Below are 15998 nucleotides of genomic sequence, written 5' to 3'. Positions count from 1 at the left end.
TGTACGGGCGGCCCTTTACCATAGTGACTGACCACAAGCCGTTGCTTGGCCTGTTTGCCCCCGAGAAGCAGACCCCCCAAGTGTTGTCTCCACGTGTCCTCAGGTGGTCAATTTTCCTTGCCGGCTACCAGTATGCACTAATCCACCGCCCTGGGAAGGCGATGGGCCACGCAGACGCCCTCAGCAGGCTACCACTACCAGAAACAGGCCCCGACCCAGCGCCTGCGCAAGAGGTTATGACCCTGGAGCTGCTTCCCGACCGACCCATTCAGGCACAAGAAGTTGCGCACCATTCCACAAAAGATAGGGTCATCTCCCGGGTCCTGGACTGGGTGTGGCGAGGATGGCCCAGCAGCAGCCCCGGGCCAGAATTCGCTGGCTACACAAACCGCAAACATGAACTGTCGGCCCACAAGGGGTGCCTGTTATGGGGAAGCAGGGTTGTTGTTCCCCAGCCCCTCCGCAAAAGGGTCCTCACAGCCCTACACGAGACACACCCAGGGGTAGTGAGGATGAAGGCCCTTGCCAGGAGTTATGTGTGGTGGCCGGGGATTGACAGAGAGATAGAGGCCTGGGTCCAACACTGCCAGACCTGCCAAGAATCCCGCCCGGATCCCCCAAGGGCCCCAGTCCAGCCCTGGGAGTCCGCCCGACATCCATGGTCACGCTTGCACGTGGACTTCGCTGGACCCTTCCAGGGAAAAACATTCTTCATAGTGGTGGATTCCTACACCAAATGGCTGGAGGTCGCACTGGTACCGTCCACTTCTACGGCGGCAGCCATCCGGGTACTACGTAAGCTTTTTGCAACCCACGGGCTCCCTGACACCCTCGTCTCGGACAATGGAACCGCATTCACGTCAGAGGAGTTCCAGACCTTCACAGCGCAGAACGCCATCCGCCACATCCGCTCAGCACCATTCCACCCTGCCACCAATGGCCAAGCGGAGCGCATGGTGCGGACCACCAAGGACAGCCTCCGCCGCATGACACAAGGGGACTGGGAATACCGCCTTGCCGCATTTCTTCTAGCACAGCACAGCACCCCAAGCACAACGACGGGCCGGAGCCCAGCTGAACTACTAATGGGCCGGCGCCTTGCAACTAGACTGGACCGACTTCACCCCGACAGAGCTCAGGATGAGGTAGTGGTGGGGAAAGGCAGGAACCCCCGGACATTTGTGGCCCAGGACGCAGTGTACGCAAAGAATTTTGGGGCAGGCCCAGCATGGGTACCCGCCACAGTCACCAAGGTGACCGGTCCCGTGTCGTACGAGGTACTAACGGAAGGGGGGCAATGTTGGCGCCGCCACTGCGACCAGCTACGGCGACGATTCCCAGGAGGAACCCGGGAGGAGAGCGGGACAGAGGGGTCCCAAGGGGACAGCAGGGCAGTGAGGCCTGTAGAGCGAGAGGGGTGGGCAGGGGAAGCAGAAGCAGAAGCAGTAGGCACAGAGGGGCGCCCCGAGGCTGGAAGGACACCGGAACCAGAGCCACAACCTAGTGGTTCAGTGGCGCCAGACCAGACAGCCCCGGCACAGCCAGCAGCCTCGGAACACGAGCCAGAACCAGAACCCCTGACCAAGGAACACCCCAGGCCACAACGCACACGGAGGCGGCCAGCAGACCTTGGGGACTACGAATGCAACTTCCCGGGCAGGACTGGAACTTAGAGGGGAGGGGTGTTATGTACTGAGCTGAATCCTAGAACAATAGGATTCAGAAACAGCGGGAGCTACCCAATCCAACTCCAGGTGGAAGTGAATCCGCAACCTGATTGGCCTGCTGGAGCAGCCAATCAGGCGGCGGGCAGAAGTGAATCTGCTACCTGATTGGCCTGTAGGAGCAGCCAATCAGGCTGCAGGCAGAAGTCAATCCACAATATAATTGGCCCACAGGTGTAGCCCTGAAGTAGCCAATCACGCAAGGCCCATTGTGTAAATAATGTATATAAGCAGATGGTTTTGGGAAAAGAGCCATTCTTCTTCTCCTCTTCTCCTTGATGACTATGAGCTGAATAAAGAGCATGAAATTCACTCTCGACTCCGAGTACATTTCAAGCGCTTTTGGAGAGTTCCTTTGTAAGATGAGAGCAGGACCAACTACCAGCTAGCCAGCTGCCTTCTTCGGTGTCCTAGCATACACCTTTGGTAAAAGCCTGCAAGCCTCACACCCTTAAAAAAAAAGTATTACAACCCCTCTGCTAAACAGGAAGATGCAGTTCTGAATCAGAGCAGAGTTGCTGCAACAGCAAAAGGAGCCTGTGAGTCAGAGATCTGATAGAGGCAAGCCAAGCCTGAATTGGAACTGGCTAACTTTCCCCAAAGCTACGACTACAGGCGTGGAACTTCAGCCAGGGATCGCTGGCAGCGAAAGATGGATCTTTTGGGAGTCCTGTTGCTCTTGATGCACTGCAGAGCCACAACCGCTGCCTCAGGTAACTTACCCTTTTTGCTGCACAAGTTGGTTGAGAGGAAACAACTCAGCAGTGGGGGTTTAAGGGAAGAAGGTAGGTTGTTTGTTACACAGTTAGGCTGGACAGCCATGGCACTAGCTCATGGTTGCACAGAGCCAACCTATGAGGTTTTGCTGCTTGAGACCAAAGATCAGGTTGTGTCTCCTACCCCCATGTTTTGTGTAGAGATGGAGGGGGGGTGGAATTTGGTTTTGTTTGCGTTTTAATGAGAAATTGCCCAGTTCCCACTACCTCAAACTCACAAGTGAACTGAAACACAATTATCTTTTGAAATTCACACGCATCTGAATTTTACAATGCAGTTCTCCAACCCAATTCTGTATACAGTGGTACCTCGGGTTACAAACGCTTTGGGTTACAAACTCCACTAACCCGGAAGTAGTACCTTGGGTTGAGAACTTTGTCCCAGGGAATCGCGTGGTGGCGGCATGGCGGCAGCAGGAGGCCCCATTAGTGAAAGCACGCCTCGGGTTAAGAACGGACCTCCGGAACGAATTAAGTTCGTAACCCAAGGTACCACTGCACTGCATAAATATGCATCTGTTAGGGGAATGTGTGTATTCAAATGCATACATTAGTGAAAATAGCTTACAAAAATGTATTAATTTGGGGGAAATTGCTTGCAGAAATCTGTATATGAATCAAACCTGTGTAGATTAAAATTGTTTTAAATTCAGATAATTTATCATGGCCAAAGTTGATGGACATTGGATCCCTAACAGCATCAGAAGGGCGACAGGTCCCCCACCCCTAGTGTAGCAGCTAGTCTATTTCTTTTAATTGCTGTGTTGTTTTATTAAGGATTGGTTTATTGCATATTTTAATTATGGATGTTTATGTTTTAATGCATGTGTAACAGGGCTTTTAAAACTACCGTATTTAGAAGCCTATCATGGCATGATATATGCATTAATAAATAATAATAGTTTGCCCTCTGTACTTTGGTCTTCTTTCAGCAGATCTTGCAGAGGAAGGAGCTACAACTTGCTCCTTCCTCTGCAACTCAAAAGTTCCTCCCCTCCCCAGAACAGCTGATGGGGAGGGGAAGGATCTAGAGCAGGGGTCTCCAAACTAAGGTTCGGGGGCCAGATGTGGCCCAATCGCCTTCTAAATCCAGCCCACAGACGGTCCGGGAACCAGCATGTTTTTACATGAGTAGAATGTGTCCTTTTATTTAAAATGCATCTCTGGGTTATTTGTGGGGCATAGGAATTCATTCATATATTTTTTCCAAAATATAGTCCGGCCCCCCACAAGGTCTGAGGGACAGAGGACCGGCCCACAGCTGAAAAAGTTTGCTGACCCCTGATCTAGAGGGCTGGATGAAATCTGGTTGTGGGCTGTATAGGGCCCAGGAGTGCATACTCCTGCTCTGGATTTCACTAAGCACTTTCTAAAGCAAAAGCGGAACCATTTCATGAGGCTATCAATGGCTGGATCTACACTAATTAAAAAACGCTATACAAGCTCTCAGTGGAAAATCCTATTGGCAACAAATAACTGCTCTGTTTATAATGTGGTTGTTTGTTGTTTAGCCGTTTAGTCGTGTCCGACTCTTCGTGACCCCATGGACCAGAGCACGCCAGGCACCCCTGTCTTCCACTGCCTCCCGCAGTTTGGTCAGACTCATGTTCGTAGCTTCGGCGAGTGTAGCTGAGTCCAATGGCAAGCTATTAATCCTGATGGCAATATTCTGCCTCCACTGTTGGAGGCAGTAGGCTCCTGAATACCAGTTTCTGGAAATCATGGTGCAAAGTTCGGCTGTTGCTCTCAGGTCCCACAAGCACTTGGTTGCCCCTGTGAGAACAAGATGCTGGACTAGATGGGCCACTGGCGTGATCTTGCAGGGCTCTTGGGTCCCTTTTTTTTAAAAAAAAATCCTTTTGTCCTTAGCAGGTTATTTTTGGCACATCACAGACCTTCATCTGGACCCGCAGTACAAAGTGAGCTCAGACCCCTTGAAGGTGTGCCCATCTGCTGGCGCCCAACCAGTGGCCAATCCAGGGGCTTGGGGAAATTACTTGTGTGATGCTCCGTGGATTCTTGTCAACTCTTCTGTTTATGCTATGAAGCAGGTCCTCCCGAACCCAGACTTCCTTCTCTGGACTGGGTAAGGAAGCGCTTGTGCATTGTTGTCTTTTGCCGTGAACACAACAAATGCGACTTTCTTCTTTGCCACTTTATTCCCCACTCAGTTTGGCCAACCTTTGTATAAGCCAGGTGTGGGGATCCTTTGCCCTTCCAGATGTTGCTGAATTGCAACTCCCACCACTTTAACTCCCGCTTTAAACAGGCATGGCTTCCCCACAAAAAAAAAATCCTGGGAACTGTAATTTGTTAAGGGTGCAGAGAATTGTTAGGAGGCCCATATTCCTCTCACAGAGCTACAATGGTCAGAGTTCCTTGTGAAGAGGGATTGTTAAGCTGCTCTGAGAATTGTAGCTCTGTGAGGGAACTAGGGGTCTCCTAACAACTTTGTCCACCCTTAACAAACTACAGGCCCCAGAATTCTTTGGGGGAATCCATGACTGTTTAGAGTAGTGTCATTGTGCTTTAAATGTATGGTGGGAATGTGGCCTATTAGTTATGATGACTACATATTACCTTCAGGTATTACCAGTTGCTGGGGCTTATGAGTGGAGGAGCCCTCACCACCTGCTTATGGGCTTCCTGTAGGCATCTGTTTGGCAACAGAATAGACAAAATAAATTTAAAAAATAAAATAAAATAATGTTGGACCAGATGGGCCTTTGGGTTCATCTTTTGCTCTTGATTTATTAACTCTTCTACGTCTATCCAGGGATTTTACTTTTCCCAGTATCTTTGTCCCCGAACCAAATAGTATTTTGTGCTGTTTTCCAGAGACGACACTCCTCATGTACCTGATGAGAAACTGGGTGAAGATACTGTGCTGGAGATAATTGAAAAGCTAACCAACCTGATCAAACATGTATTTCCAGGTAGGGTGTGCCAGAACAATTGGGAAGTAAGAAGCCTGTGCCCAAAAAATAATAATCCAGAAACAGAAGCAATGGGTTTTCAATTGCAGGAAGGAAGATTTAAGGCTGGCGAATGTCTTCAGTCTCCTGTGTGTTTCAACAATGGAGCCAAACTGTGGAATGTAGTTCCTTGAAGAGTGTCAAGAACAGGCAGGGCTGACCCCATAAGTGTAGGTAGGGTTGTGTATTCTGTATTAGTAAAATTAATAAATTCAATACCAAATGATTCTATGATCCAGGTAGTTTTTTTTACAGGGGGAGGCACCTTTTTTTCTGTAGTGGTCTGCAATTCCTTTATAGGTAATCTGTTGCAGGTTGGCAGAGCCAAAAGTGAGTTGAGCCAGAGTAGGTCAAAGATCACCTGCAGCCCCAGGGCTCCTCCTTGACCACGCCTGTTTTACATAATGATATTTAGATCCCAGCTTGCTCCCATTAATTTCTTCCCACATCGGAGTGACAAGCAGGATATATGTAAGCCTTTCTTGCTGCACTCTTTCCTCACTTCCTGTAGCATAGCCGTGGCTCAGCTGAGTCGTCATGTCAAACCATGGTTTGTGCTAACCATTGTTATGAACCCATGTCGTGGTCTGAGCCTGCAGGCTCAGAGCTGCTTGTCTGCTTTCTTGTTCCATCTGCTCAGCCCCTTGCTTCAGAAGTTTATAAATGCAGTCCTGTGTCCAGGGTGCTCTTAATGGCCCTTAACCATGAATTCAGACAGATCTGTAAACCACGGTTGGCCCAAATTGTGATTTGTAAGCCAGCTTCAAACCATGGCTTGATATGCTGGTTTGGCAGCCCTCACACAAGCTGCCATTTGCCAGCTAAATCAAGTAGATACTGTATAGTGTTTGCCTCTGTTGCATTCTGCCTGACATTATGATTTTAGGACAATGTTGCAATGTTAATTGTTGTAAGCGACAACAAATCAGGTTCCAGTTAGTGATGCTAGTGCCAGCATTGAGTTGTTTGTTCTGCAGTCACCTCCAGCCTGTCTGGATGCAAAAACTCTTCTCTTCCTCTGCCTCTAAACCCACTGCACTGTTGTTTTCTTGTATCCCTTCCAGAAACTCAGGTCTATCCTGCAATGGGCAACCATGACTTCCACCCCAAAAATCAATTTCCAGTTAAAGAGAACAGGATCTACAATGAAACTGCAGACCTGTGGAGCTACTGGCTCAGCAACAGCTCTGTGCAAACATTCAGAGCAGGTGCGTGCTAGATCCAGTTGAGAAACTGATGCGGGTCATGGGAGGTTGAAGAGGGATCCAGTAGGCCGAAATGAAATGCATCCATCTGTGCAGGTGAGAAGAAAACTGAAAGATCACAAGCAGGGGGATGTCAGAAGCTGCTTTGTATCAGGCCAGATTATTGCCTGTCTAGCACAGTATGGTCTTCCCAAACTTCCCCAGGGCTTCCCAAACTTGGGTCTCCAGCTGTTTTTGGACTGCAGTTCCCACTATCTCTGACCACTGCTCCTGCTAGCAAGGGATGATGGGAGCTATCCAAAACAGCTGGCGACCCAAGTTTGGGAAACTCTGGTCTTCTCTGATTGCAAATGGTTTGGCATGATATTTATCTTCACCTGCTACCTGATCCTTTTAACTGAAGATGTCAGAGAAGTGTTGTAGCTCCATGGTAGAGCAGACCTGCTTTGCACACAGGAGGCCCCTAAGTTAAATTTCTAGCATCTCCAGGTACCGTAGGCCTCCTGGGAAAACCTCCAGATCTGAAATCTCAGATTGCCATTGCCAGTCTCTGTAGAAATACTGAGCCAGATGTGCCAATAGACTGATTTCAAATAAGGCAGCCTCCTACGGTATGTGTATGATTGAACCTGGCACCTTCTGCATGCAAAGGTCTGTGCAGCATTGAGCTATCACAGTTTTAATTCCATCATTTTTTTGTCCTGGTGGGAACAGGCCTGTTCTGGGTTGGACTACAATTCCTTTCATCCTTGAGCATTGCCTATGTTTACTGGGGCTAATGGGACATGGAGTCCAACAGCAGCCGGAGCACCACAGGTTCTCCATCCCTGAAAATCTAGAGCAGTGTTTCCCAAACTTGGGTCTCCAGCTGTTTTTTTGGACTACAACTTCCACCAGCCCTAGGTAGGTCAGGGATCATGGGAATTGTAGTCCAAAACAGTTGGGTACCCAAGTTTGGGAAACACTGATCTAGAGGGTAGCTTATCTTCGGTTCTGTATAGCTTCCATCTCTTTGTTTTGTGACTGATTCAGTTGGTTAGTATCTATTTGACAGTTCAGTAAGGCAAGGTGTTGGAAATTCTGTTCACTTGTTATAGACATGTGCTAATTGGTCCATTCTTCAAAAGAGAGATTGCTGGCTTTTCAGCAAAAGGAAGAATGAAAAAAGGCATTAGCTAAAAGAGTTCCAACATTATTTAGGGGAAGCCAATGCTGATTAAAGTGATCTGGTACTGCTTTAAATGTATAGTGCAAATGAGATAGCATGGGGAACACAATCGACCACAATGGATGGAACTGTGTTACTGGTTGTTTTGCAGGTGCTTTCTACAGTCAGATGCTATCTGGTCTTGGCCCACCAAGGCGAATGATTGTCCTCAACACAAACTTGTACTATGACAGTAATAATCAAACCAGCAGCCTGGAAGATCCAGGAGGCCAGTTCCTTTGGCTGGAAGACACGTTGACCAAGGCAGCAGAAGCAGGAGAAAAGGTTCCTTAAACCTGCCTTATTGTTTATGGACTAATAAGCTTACCCAGTTGAAAGCTGCATGACTGGTGAAGGCTTTACTACAGATTGGTCACAGAAACAGTATCAGAGTTTTTTTTGGGGGGGGGACAAGGTTGCATGATATCAGGTATTATGGACTGGGGTCAAGGGAAAGTATTAGGTGAAATGAAGCAGGCACCATTCTACTGGGCTGTGACATATATTCGGTAAAATCTGTGTGAAATATGAATTTCCATCACAGATACTTAGCACTGTGGCATGTGTCCGCCGTAGCGAGGCTGGCTCCAGGTTTCAGGGGTCTGTGAGCAAAATGACCTCTTAGTGGGCCCACCTGTCTGTTTGTGGGCCCTCTCAGGTTTATCTGGCGAGGGCAGGTGCCAGCACTTGAAGGAATACTACAGGCAAGGGCAGGTGGTTGTGTTTTGTCTCATCGTTATTTCCCACAATGCCTTGGAGTGGTGCTACTGCAGGGCATTGTGGGAGATGAATATGGTAGCTAGACTCAGCCAATCAGCAGAGCTTCTTGTGCTGAGGCGGCCATTTTTATAACAGAGGACCAAGGTAGGTGTAGCAGTAGGTCTTGTTTGGAGTGCCGATAGCTCCCCAAGGATGTCAGGTGTATTTTAGATAAACTGCTTTGAGATTTCTACTGTTGTTGTTTAGTCATTTAGTCATGTCTGACTCTTCGTGACCCCATGGACCAGAGCACGCCAGGCACTCCTGTCTTCCACTGTCTCCCGCAGTTTCGTCAGACTCAGTAGCTTTGAGAACACTGTCTAACCATCTCGTCCTCTGTCGTCCCCTTCTCCATGTGCCCTCAATCTTTCCCAACATCGGTGTCTTTTCCAGGGAGTCTTCTCTTCTCATGAGGTGGCCAAAGTATTGGAGCCTCAGCTTCAGGATCTGTCCTTCCAGTGAGCACTCAGGGCTGATTTCCTAAAGAATGGATAGGTTTGATCTTCTTGCAGTCCATGGGACTCTCAAGAGCAGGCATCCCCAAACTTCGGCCCTCCAGATGTTTTGGACTACAATTCCCATCTTCCCCGACCACTGGTCCTGTTAGCTAGGGATCATGGGAGTTGTAGGCCAAAACATCTGGAGGGCCGCAGTTTGGGGATGCCTGCTCAAGAGTCTCCTCCAGCACCATAATTCAAAAGCATCAATTCTTCGGCGATCAGCCTTCTTTATGGTCCAGCTCTCACTTCCATACACTTTCCACTACTGGGAAAACCATAGCTTTAACTATGCAGACCTTTGTCGGCAAGGTTATGTCTCTGCTTTTTAAGATGCTGTCTAGGTTTGTCATCGCTTTCATAGTAAAGCCGATCACTATATTTCCCATTGCACAGATGAGGCACTGAGGCTGGGAGGTTATTTATTAACCTATAGCTACCTGGTGGGTATTTGGGCTGTACACAAATGTATTGCCAAGCAGGCCCGACTGCCCTGTCCACTTGGACTTCAGCATGTTTTCCTCCTTCTCTCCTTCTCTTTACAGGTCTATATTATTGGGCACGTCCCTCCTGGCTTCTTTGAAAAGAAACGGGGCAAGCCTTGGTTCCGAGAACACTTTAACCAGAGATATACCGAAATAATTCAGAAGCATCATGGAGTGATCGTGGCACAGTTCTTTGGGCATCATCACACTGATAGCTTTAGGATGTTTTACAGTAACACAGGTACATCCCCCCCCCCTGGTGCCATAGGAAGGGCCATAGCTCAGTGGTAGAGCATCTGGCTTGCCTGCAGAGGGTCCCAGGTTCAATCCTCGGCATATCCATATAGGACTTTGAGAGACTCCCATATGAAACCTTGGTGGGCCACTACCAGTCAGTGTAGGCAATACTGAGCTAGATAGACCAATGGTCTGACTCAATATACAGCAGCTTCCTATGCCTACAAGTTCAGAAATCCACTGTAGGCTGTCAGGTTGCTTTTACACTGCTTTTCAATAGAACCAGGACTGGGCTGGCATCAAAGGTCCAGCATGGTTTGGTGAAAGTCTGCTGTCCCCCCTTGGATCTGCTCCTTCTTTTCACCATTTTCTTTTCATTTATTTTATTTGTATTCCGCTTAACTGCAAATGAAACCTCTAAGCGGCTTACAAAAAAAATCAAATGATAACATATACATCAGAATAATCAGTATCAGCCAAAGTTAGAAGCAAGTTTTTAAAAATTCAAAATATAATTAAAACCAGCAGTTTAAAAAGTACAAATGATATTAATAATTTAATGACATTCCATGGACATTGCTATTGTGTTTTAAGCTGGAAGTGAAATAGCAACTCTGCTTCCGGACATCTGTAAACAAAAACAAAAACAACCTCTGTAACAAACTGGGCACTCCAGCCACAGATGCTGGAGAGGGCCAATTTTCTTTGGGACTGAAAAGGGTTAAATACTCCACCAAGCATGATAGCCCCACACAGCAGAGAGGGCAGAATGAATATAAGACAGTATTACTTGGGAATGAAAGGGTTAAGGTGATAGAGTTGTTTTGGAAAGAGGAGTAAAGGTAAAGGGACCCCTGACCATTAGGTCCAGTCGTGGATGACTCTGGGGTTGTGGTGCTCTTCTCGCTTTACTGGCTGAGGGAGCCAGTGTACAGCTTCCAGGTCATGTGGCCAGCATGACAAAGCAGCTTCTGGCGAACCAGAACAGCACACAGAAACGCCATTTACCTTCCCGCCAGAACGGTACCTATTTATCTACTTGCCCTTTTACGTGCTTTCGAACTGCTAGGTTGGCAGGAAGAGGAGTGGTAGACCATAAAGAAGGAAATGCCTACAGCACTATCTCTACAGGCAATTAACCCCCTGTATAGGCTGAAACAGCTGTACAATGGGGTTGTCTACACTTGGCAGAAATGGTTGCAGTTCTTCCATTGTGTAATAAAATGAAGTTGGAGCTCTGAGCAGGGAATACATGGCAGGAGGATCACTATATCCTGCTGCTACCTCATTAAGAGTGACCAGAACATGCCTGTTCCACCCCAAATACTCAGTTGTTGGAAAGCAGTCTAATTTAAGTTTAATATTGCCTTTTCTGGCAGTGCAAGACAGGAGTGCCTGGCGTGCTATGGTCCATGGGGTCACGAAGAGTCGGACACGACTAAACGACTAAACAAATTGCCTTTTCTTCCAGGTTCTCCCATCAGCGTCATGTTTTTAGCTCCAGGAGTAACACCATGGAAAACAACCTTACCGGGCGTGCACAATGGGGCCAACAACCCTGGCATCCGGGTCTTCACCTATGACCGTGACACCCTGCTGGTGAAGGTAGGGGGCACCGTCGTTTGCTTGCATTTGTCTCTAGTAAAGCAAGTGCTCATGTCGAGGGCGACATGAGGCCATGGAGGGAGAGCATTCTGGCAGAGTTATTAATCCTGCCCAGTAAAGACGAGAGAAGTGGATCAGCCTTCTGCAGAGATTGGCTGTGACTATCTTTGCCCTGGACTGCATTACATAGTGCCAACAAGGCAGTAGATGCCATGAAGACAGCCACAGCTGGCAAAGTCCTGCTCATGTGGGCTTTTATTTACCTTGTTTCTTGCATTAAAATGCTTAAGCCATTGTTTTTAATTACCTGTTTTTAAAAATGCACCTGCATGTTGCAGCAGACACCATCTTAGAAGAGGTAGTTGGCGTGTATATGTTCATTGAGCGAGACAGAGACAGGGAGATTTTTTATTGTATTTTATTGTAAAACATTTTAAAACAATAATGGCAGCCAGCTGTTGGTTTTTTTAGCATAAAGAACATACAAAGCAGCTTAGGATAAATAATAATAATAATAATAATAATAATAATAATAATAATAATAATAATAATAAAAAATATATTTATACCCCCCATCTGGCTGGGTTTCCCCAACCACTCTGGGCGGCTTCCAACAGAAATATTAAAATACACTAATTTCTTAAAGATTAAAAGCTTCCCTAAACAGGGCTGCCTTCAGATGTCTTCTAAAAAGCCATGCTGCGCAGGCAGCGGCGCCGGAGCGATCTCCACGCCTCAGCGCCAGGGCGCCCGACCTGCTCGAGACTGCCCTGATCAAGGAGACAGGTGATTGGTTTCACTCATCCAAGCAGCCTGTCTACATCCTCGGAGGTAACAGATTGAAACTGATCCCATGCAATTTGACTAGACAGGAGTCTAGCACTCCCTCACCCTGGTCCTGCTCCCACAGTGGAGTCTACCTCTTCCTGAATCTGAGCGACTTTATCTGCAAAAAACTTTGCAAAATCATTGCAGGAGATCATGTGGCCCAAGCTGGGCCCCGATGGAGCAGGTGGTTCTGCTAAATTGCGAACCACATGAAAGAGTCTCCTGCTGCTGTTTTCTGCAGATGCAATAGAGGCGGTGAAGAAAGTCTTCTTCGCCGTCGCTACCACCACTTGGTAGGCTCAACATTGAGCTCTAACCCGTGTCCAGTCAGCTTCAGAAGGAGTTATCCGCCACCGGCGCTCTAGCCATCTCAGCGATTGTTTCATTGCCCTCAGATCCATGGAAAACCATGGAGCTGTCCGAGCTCCATGCAATCGGAGAGGGCTTTTCGGAGCCAGACAGTCAATAGCCCTGGTTAACTCCACATTCCAGCGGGCCACCAGGGAATCGGCTGAAAGGCCATCAACATGGGATAAAGCATCCCCTACCACTCTCTGGAAACCATTTGGATCCATTAAGTGGCGGGGGCGGACCATCCGAATTGGTCCCACCTCCCTGCAGAGGGGAAGGGTGGCTTTTGTTGTCATTTGTTTTTTGCAAGACTAACCCTAGTCCCTATAGTTCAGTAAGCCCTTCCAAAAGTTTCCATGAGTCTGGGGCGGGGAATACCTTTTCTAAAACAATGCCTGCTCATTGTATACGTTCTTGTGTTTTAAAGAGTTCTGCATTAGAAAACTAATTTACTGCCTGATTAATCTGCTGCACCGTTTTAGTCAGTCAAAATAAGTTAAAACCAAATGCTTCGTTCCTAGCACCCACCTTTGACTCACAGTGTCCTCTCTTCCATTTCAGGATATGGTAACTTATTATTTAAACCTCACACATGCTAACATGGGGGCCCCTGAATGGGAGAAAGAGTACAGCCTGACAGAAGCTTTCCAGGTCCCAGATGGTTCCGTCCGCTCCATGCAGCTGCTGGTGGAGAAGCTTGAGAAAGACCAAAGCCACTTACAGAAATACTACCGGTATAACTCAGTTCAATACGACCTTTCGGACTGTGACGACGCCTGCCAGACCGACCACATCTGTGCCATCAGGGAGGTCGATTTTGCAAAATACCACCAGTGTATTCAAGCCAGAAGTGCTGCAGCAGTGCCTTCAATCCCAGGGTTGGGTCTTCTGTTGTTTTGCTGCGTGATGGGGCTTGTTACTCAGTCTAGGCCTTTGAGAGCCTTGAATGAACCAAGATATGAGCATGGGCACCCGGCTTCTACACAGAAAAAGCACAGGATGCAACGACTGCCACAGGCCTCAGCATCCTAAGGAGATCACCCTTCTTGGGGTTTGGGTTTGTTTCGCTTTGGCAAACCTAGGCTTGAAAGTATGCATACAAATGGCTGGCTATTGTAGCTCACCTCCTTGCATGGGCTCTTGGACTGTCTGAGCACAGGATTATGACAACATCATTCCAGCATCAGGCAAGATCATTTTAGCAGAATAAGAAACAAAGCTTAGCGTGGTCTCCTCTCGCAAGGAGTTCCCAAAGGAGTTTTCCAACTGGGGGAATGGGCAGTAAAATGGCAAATGGAATTCAATGTAAACCAAGTGTAAAATGATGCACAGTGGGGCAAAAAATGTCTAATTTCACATGAATGCTTTTTTGCTCTGAACTGGCACTGAACAAGTGCTTGGGTCATAGTAGATAGCTCGATGAAGATGTCCTTGACCCAATCTGCAGCAGCTTGGGGGGGGGGAGTGAATTCCATGCAAGGGGTCATTAGGAAATAAAATTGCCAATATTATACTGTTGTCATACAAGTCTTGTGGTGTGACTGCCACTTGGAACGCTGCCTGGGGAAAGTTTGGAAAAGAGGAACTGAAATGATCACGGGAATGGATCTACGGTTACAGTATTTGGGGCTTTTTGGTTTAGAGAGAAGAGAAATAAGAGGTGACATGACAAAGGTGAATAAAACTATGCATAGTTGGGGGGGAGTGGGGGAAAAGGAAGAGAGGGGGGGGGACATCCAATGATGCTGAATGTTGGAAGATAACAGAAATAACTTCTTCACACAACTGTGTGATTTGCTCCCAGAAGATGTAGTGATGGCCACTAATGTGGATGACTTAAAAAAGAAGATTAGATGAACTCGTGAGTGATAAGGCTATCAATATCTACTAGCCAGAATGGCTATGTTCTACTTCCACGGTTTGGGGTGATACACCTCTGAATGCCAGTTGCTGGAAAACACAAGCGAGAAGAGTTGCTGTTGAACTCAGGCTTCACACAGGCATTTGGCTGGCCACTGTTAGAACAGTCTGCTGGATTAGATGGGTCTTGGCCAATCTAGCAGGGTTCTTATATTCTTAAATTTTTATGTGGGACACCTGTTTACTCTGTGGGGAGTATACTATGGTTCCCAGGATTTGGGGTGGGCAGGGAAGCTATGTGCATTAAGCCCAAGATGATGACCAAATATATGTCCTGAAGCGCCTAACAAAATTTGAGCTGCTGTGTCCTGTACTATCATTTGAAGTTTCTGAATACTTTTAATTCCTCTGGCCTTGAAATTATGCTGTGCACAACTATTCATCTGTTCCCTATTTATTTGTTTTTCCTGGATAACTAGATAATATCCTCTCCTAGCAGGCCCATAACACCATTAAGTCCAAAGTCTAAAATAACCTAATTGCACCACTGCCTTTGCAACAGGGGTGGGGAACTGCGTCTGCCTGGTGGGCTGGATTCTTATCTTTCCCTGCCCAGGCCAGGTTTGGCATATGGGTGGAGCTGCCCATCTGTAAATCACCTGGCGTCATGATTCCAGGTGACCTGTTTTTGTCCTCTGTGGTATGTGGTGCTTTGAAGCCCTGGCAAAAGAAACCTCCAGGCTTTAAGGCTGTATTCACACCGTACATTTAAAGAACATTTAAAGCACACAACTTCCCCCAAAGAATTCTGGGAATTGTAGTCTGCTAAGGGTGCTGAGGATTATAGTGAACTATGGTTCTCATGATTCTTGGAAGGGATGTGCTTTGAATTGGTCACTGTTCAGACCAGTATGCTGGACAAGTTGGGCCATTGGCCTGAACAAAAAAAAACACTTATTATGTTATGTTATCTTGTTCTAATGGTGTGTATGTAACTAACCTGGGAGTAGTCGGAACACAAGGAACAAGAGTGTGTAAGAAAATAAAATGCACATCTCCAAAAGCTAAATATTATTCTTTTTAGCAATGTCTGTAATATATATGAAAATCTGTATTTGTCTGGTAATTGAAACTAAGAAAACAAATACAAAGTAGAACAAGCGATGTCCTTGTTTCTAGGGAATGTATCAAGAGTGATTGGAACAGTTTGAATACAGGATGAATACCTTTTTGGTGTTACTTTCTGCTTTTACTTTACCCATGTGCTGCCTACTTTTCTAAGGGGTATATAATGTGATAGAAGGGTGTGGCATACAATGTAAAGGGGAATGTGCCACAGATTTTTTAAATAAAAAATTGATTCATTACTCTCTAATAACGAATGTAGTTGGTAAGTGCAAACACAAATGCAACCAAATCGGAACCATGAAGGAACAAGAGGGAGGTATCCAAATGCTCGTCACAGAGACTGCACGTTTAAAGTCCAAGC

At 47.0% G+C, this 15998-nt stretch overlaps 1 protein-coding gene across 3 annotated transcripts; it reads left to right on the top strand.

Moving 5' to 3' along the window:
• The first annotated feature begins 1924 nt into the window (after window positions 1-1924).
• Window positions 1925-14328, top strand: SMPDL3B (sphingomyelin phosphodiesterase acid like 3B). 3 transcript variants are annotated; one of them, XM_035116879.2, is made up of 8 exons: window positions 1925-2437; window positions 4370-4586; window positions 5339-5436; window positions 6540-6683; window positions 8000-8172; window positions 9689-9869; window positions 11337-11470; window positions 13211-14328. In XM_035116879.2, the coding sequence occupies exons 1-8, from the start codon at window positions 2377-2379 to the stop codon at window positions 13679-13681; spliced, it is 1479 nt and encodes a 492-aa protein (XP_034972770.1). In that variant the 5' UTR covers window positions 1925-2376; the 3' UTR covers window positions 13682-14328. The 3 variants fall into 3 exon arrangements, with proteins under 3 accessions (XP_034972770.1, XP_034972771.1, XP_034972772.1); XM_035116880.2 differs by having other exon boundaries at window positions 1927-2437; window positions 4373-4586; XM_035116881.2 differs by lacking the exon at window positions 4370-4586 and having other exon boundaries at window positions 2378-2437.
• The last annotated feature ends 1670 nt before the right edge of the window (window positions 14329-15998 follow it).

Source organism: Zootoca vivipara, chromosome 6, assembly GCF_963506605.1.
Source record: "Zootoca vivipara chromosome 6, rZooViv1.1, whole genome shotgun sequence".
NCBI classification, from domain to species: domain Eukaryota; kingdom Metazoa; phylum Chordata; class Lepidosauria; order Squamata; family Lacertidae; genus Zootoca; species Zootoca vivipara.
Note: the sequence above shows the minus strand (reverse complement) of the source record. Positions and strands in the feature narration are given on the sequence as shown.